Raw genomic sequence first — 5,333 nt, 5'->3', positions numbered from 1 at the left:
TGCTGTTTGACTAATCACTACTAATTCACTTACTGTTTCCACTCACAAGGTCACCTGCTTCATCCCCACAGTCACGTCTGCACCCTTTCCCTAACACATTGCATGCAAATTACTGATGCTCTTCTCGTACTGAGATGCCTGGACATGAGGAGGAGATTTTTGATGCTGAGCCCTCAACAAAGACATGGCCAACTGCTGGCTCCAGGGCGGGGCTAATGTAAAATCTCTCTTGTCTTTTCCTGCAGCCTCCTGATGAAGAGGAAACTCTTCCTCTACAATTTCAAGAATCTGCGCTGGGCCAAGGGCCGGCGTGAAACCTACCTCTGCTATGTTGTGAAGCGCCGTGACAGTGCTACATCGTGCTCCCTGGACTTTGGATACCTGCGCAATAAGGTATGGGGAACACCTTGGCATCCCGTTCTTATATACATGCTGAGGTGCCTGTAGCTCCAGTTCTCCTGGGGCAGCAGGGAAAGGAGGGCTGCGACAGCAATGCAGGCACTGGCACATGTGTCCACAAGCATGGACACTGCACTGCTACATACTATTTGGGGGATGCAGCCTCCAGGTAAACCTGTACTTTATGCTACACTCAAGTGTGTTACCACCAAGACATCCATACTCCCTGCTGCTTTACCAGTCTACCTACTTTTCTGCTTAGCTGCCACCCATTTCTCTTGTTGTACGTCCCTACACATCAGTGTGTCCCTGTGCTTTTCCACTTACATACCGCTGTGCCTTCTCCCTTTGTGTGCTGACCCTAGGACCTCCCCCCCACCTTGTTTATCCTTCCCTCACACCCCATCCAGCTCACACTTCACTCCTCACCTCTCTTACACCATGCTTCCCTCCCTGCCTCACGCCTTGCCCCTCTCCCTCTTTCACGAAGATGGGCTGCCACGTGGAGGTGCTCTTCCTGCGCTACATCTCAGCCTGGGACCTAGATCCAGGACGCTGCTACCGTATCACCTGGTTCACCTCCTGGAGCCCCTGTTATGACTGCGCCAGGCATGTGGCTGACTTCCTGCGCGCCTACCCCAACCTGACCCTCCGCATCTTCACGGCACGCCTCTACTTCTGCGAGGACCGCAAGGCAGAGCCTGAGGGGCTGAGGCGCCTGCACAGGGCAGGGGCCCAGATTGCCATCATGACCTTCAAAGGTGAGATGTGCAGGCAAGAAAGGGTTGATAGAAAGCTATGGGGGGTTAGGGAGACCGAGGAGGGTGGGAGAAGCTAAGACAAGGAGCCAGACGTGGCAGGATGTGATGATTCAGTGATCCTAGGAGAGGTCAGTGTCCTCTCTGAGGCAGTCTTGAGCACTCTGAAATTCCCCTCTGCCTTGCACAGATTACTTCTACTGCTGGAACACGTTTGTGGAGAACAGGGAAAAGACATTCAAAGCCTGGGAAGGGCTGCATGAAAACTCTGTCCATCTGTCCAGGAAACTTCGACGGATCCTCCTGGTAAGGGCCAATTCTCCTTCTCCTTCTGCTGCTTCCTCCCCTCAGCTTCTTCCTTTCTTCCTTGCTATAGTTCCTCTCTGCTCTTGCTGCCCATCTCTGCCATCTGTCATTTTATTCATTTCTATGTCTTCACCTTCCACGTCTCTCATGCCTCTCTCCCCCAATTTCCTTCACATCTCCTCTCCTCATTCTCTTCCCCTTCTTCCACATCTCATCCCGTGTCCTGCCATTCCTTCCTCCTTCCCCATCTTCATACGTTCCTGCTCACTTGACAACTGACCTACCATTTATATTTTGTCCTGCAGCCACTGTACGAAGTAGATGATTTACGAGATGCCTTTAAAACTCTGGGACTTTGAAGTGAAAGTCATCAGCAATCAGAAGACTTCATAAACACTTGTTCTTTGATTTCCAACTCTCTCCCTTAAAACAGATCTTTCTCTTCTTCCCTCTTTACATCTCTCTTCCTTCCAGCCCTGTGTCTAGAGATAAGACTATCCTTACTTTTTAATTTCCAAGGAGAATTAGGCTGATCTTCTGAACACACATTCCCTAGACTCACACTTCATCCATTGCTAGCTGGAGACAGCCAGGACTGCAGTGACATTGCCAGAGAGCGGTTTGCCCTCCCTTGGCCCCTGCAGAGCTACTTCAGGTGGTCCACTAAATGGAGTTCCGGGTTTAGCCTTGCCCAGGTGGGAGCAGACAGCCTGCAAAGCTGTTTGTGTGACTGTGTTCTCATTGGCACCACACTAATCTGCACATTTCATGAGGGCTTCGGGGAGCACATCTCTTGGCTTTTAGAGCTGCACTATACTGAGCTGCTCTGTGTCCTCCCCTGTGAAACAGTGTATTTGTCCTTCTGGATGTGGGTAGGAAGTTGAAAACCATCACCATTTAAGTGGTATAGCCTATGTCCTAACAGCAAAATTGGCTAGTTATTGGAAAGCTTGACTGAGAATATTGAAGTGAGTCCTGGACAACTTGAAAACCTCACTTGAAGCCAGCAGGTCTTTTAAGTGGATTGTGTGCAGACCCAGGCCCTGTAGTGCCTCCTGCCCAGAAAGGAGGGAGCTTCAGTAGCTGTGAGTCCAGTTTTTGTGCCCTAGGAGAGGTTGAAACTAGACGTAAAAGCCTAAAATGAAAGTAGGAGACTTGCTGGCCAACATTTTCAAGTGCGAGCTACAATTCTGGGTGTCCAGCAAGACATTTCCCAACCAGAAATAGGAAGTCCACTCAACTCCTATTAACTATGTTGAAAGCCATGGCAGCTCAGGGTCAGTACTGATCCATGCATGGACCTCCCACCCAGCCAGGAAAGGAGCCACCAAGGCACTTCATCACTGCAATGTTTTTCCAGCATACATCTACTGGAAAACACACTTCATTTCCACATTGTATTGTCCCTCAGACTTAATTGCTCATTCATGTAGGTGGAGGCTGTGTCATTTTAGATGGTGTATTGGCATCCAGATCAATCACCATCTGTTTCTTGACAGAGCACAGGGAGGAGCACCACAGCTCTCACTACTGGAGTACTTTTCGTCCACGGAACATCTCCTTCTAGATCAGACCTGCAATATGCTCCCTCCCTAGCCAAATGTCCTCTGCTGGAGGCACCTTAACAGTCCCGCAGTCTTCTGTTTTTTCAGGCCTTTTATTGCCCATAATATGGCTAGATATGGCTAGTTGGTGATTGGACTGAGAGCTGACCAGAAAAAACACCCAGCATGAGCAAAGCTATACAGCCTGTGGATGGATATCCTCTGTAGGCGGCAAAATCAAAGCATCCTCCTGCCTGGCACTCACTGTGTTTCCACTAGGAGACCCCATTAGCACCTGATCTTGTGGATGCAGTCTTTACCAAATTGAAAACATGGGTTCATAGTACATGCCTACTCACTACCACCTTCCCACTACCTAAATTACAGATGGATTGTCCTCTGCAATCTAACCTCTTGAGGCTTTGCCAAGGCTAAGTGTGTCCCACATTCTGAGGGTGCTCTGTCATTTCCTTCATGATGGCTCTGAATTCTCTGCTCCATCCTGTTCCTCTTTCTGGGTAAGGCTGGAGGCTCCTGTGTCGATCCGCAAAACACCTCTGGTGGCAGGCCAGCCGCAGGAGGACAGCAGAGAGCCCTGCTCCCACAGTGCCTCCTCCTGCTAGAAGAGGTCACAACTGGGTACATCACAAGCTTCCTACAACTTCAGGCTCCTGAGGTACTCTGGGCTTGAGGAATTTCTACCAGGAATAGCAATGAGAGTTCTTTGCAAAGCATTAATTTGCAAGCATGGTGTTGTATATTTGTTTGATATGGTAGATATTATTTATATAAATAAAGGTCTTATAAATGAGCATCTGTTTTTGTCATTATTTTGGTACCATGTGGGTGAGGGAAGTAAAAGTTGACACAAAGGATTGAAGTGTCATCTATCCTTTCTGATTTCTGGAGACAACCTGGCACTATCCTATTAAACAGTCTTTATCCTTTTCATGTGTAACTTTGAAGCTGTTGACAGTGTCACCCAGCAGATCAAGGTGGATAAAGTGTTCAGGCAACAGGTACTTTGGAAATACTACTAAAAATCTGTGACGTAAATGCTAAAGTTGTTCAAGATGCTTCCTGCATTGATTGCAAGCCTGTCGTAGCCATTCATGACTCGTAATTGACCAAAGTGAATACAGAAGTGCTGACTCAACATACTTCACAAAACAAGAAGAGATGGAAAAAGGATCTCTGTCTTCCAGCTCTTTATATTGGCCCATACAATACTGTTGTCCTTCTCAGTGGAATTGTCAGAGAGCTACTAGAAAAAGTAACATTTGCTAAAAAATCAGTCAAGACACTGGTTTTTGCTTAAATGCTGACAAACATTGAGTTGGAGATACTTGTTGAAACACGGCAATTGCTGACTTCATACAATAGGAGAATAAATGCAATGAGTAAATGCAACGAAACACGCACTGCATTCAGAATACGTCCTAGGTTGCTTCTTTTGAATCTAAAGCAGTTTACATTCAGAATGGACTGTTTAGCTAATCAATGTGATTTAGGTATAGGAATTTAGCTCTCCTGCTGTAAAGATACTTTTTAATTGCACTTTTTCTGTTCTCAAATACCAATTCATATTATTTGTTACAAAACATTCTTTGAATTTGCATTATTAATTAATTCAACCTCAAAAGCATTAGGTGTCTCTGTCAAGAATAACTCCCTGGAGTATGATTGCTACTTTTTCAACCTAAGGTTTTTTTTACTTGCTTTGTAGACTGTGTATATAGTGAATATTTCACTACTGCTTATATACTCTTGAGTACCACTTATGTTTACAGCCTGTTCCTTATGGAGATAGTGGCTGTGCTGTTCTAGGTGTCTCCTTCCTTTATATGCACCTGGGAAAAAGCTAACCCCTCAAGGGGACTGTGGTGAGTACAGCTCAGGACTCATTGCCTGAGCTGTGGGAAAGAGGGGCTTGTGATTTCTCAGTGGGTGTTTCCTCCTGAGACTGTGGGGAACAGCCAGAGCAGGGGCCTATGGTGCTAGATGAAAACATCAGTCTCACTTGGACCAACATTGCATGGCTTGCAGCAATGAACCAAGGCACAGGCGCATCCAAACAGGTGTACAGCTGCCACCCCAAGCCTTGCTTTCCATGGGTGTGTCCGCCTCCCCGTTTTCTTGTTACTCACACCTTAAGGACTACAGCCACAATTAATGACAGGATACAAAAGATCTCCCAGCAAATCTGGCACAAACATGAGCTTTTGCCAGGCCTGCCTCCATGACTGGGTGTGTAATGTTTTGGGTGCTTTCTGCATGCTCAAGCTTTATACATCATTACTGTAAGCACACCTTCACAAGGCCCAGG

General features: G+C 47.0%; 1 protein-coding gene across 1 annotated transcript; it reads left to right on the top strand.

Moving 5' to 3' along the window:
• Nucleotides 1–237: 237 nt before the first annotated feature.
• AICDA (activation induced cytidine deaminase) lies at nt 238–1,822 on the top strand (the record flags this gene model as incomplete). The annotated part of the gene is made up of 4 exons (XM_068402147.1): nt 238–393; nt 890–1,160; nt 1,348–1,463; nt 1,769–1,822. Coding segments are annotated over 4 exons (597 nt in total), but the record flags the coding sequence as incomplete, so codon positions are not given.
• Between the last annotated feature and the right edge of the window lie 3,511 nt (nt 1,823–5,333).

The sequence above is a fragment of the Nyctibius grandis genome, chromosome 5, assembly GCF_013368605.1.
Source record: "Nyctibius grandis isolate bNycGra1 chromosome 5, bNycGra1.pri, whole genome shotgun sequence".
NCBI lineage: Eukaryota > Metazoa > Chordata > Aves > Nyctibiiformes > Nyctibiidae > Nyctibius > Nyctibius grandis.
The sequence above is the reverse complement of the archived record's forward strand: the minus strand, read 5'-3'. Positions and strand labels throughout refer to the sequence as shown.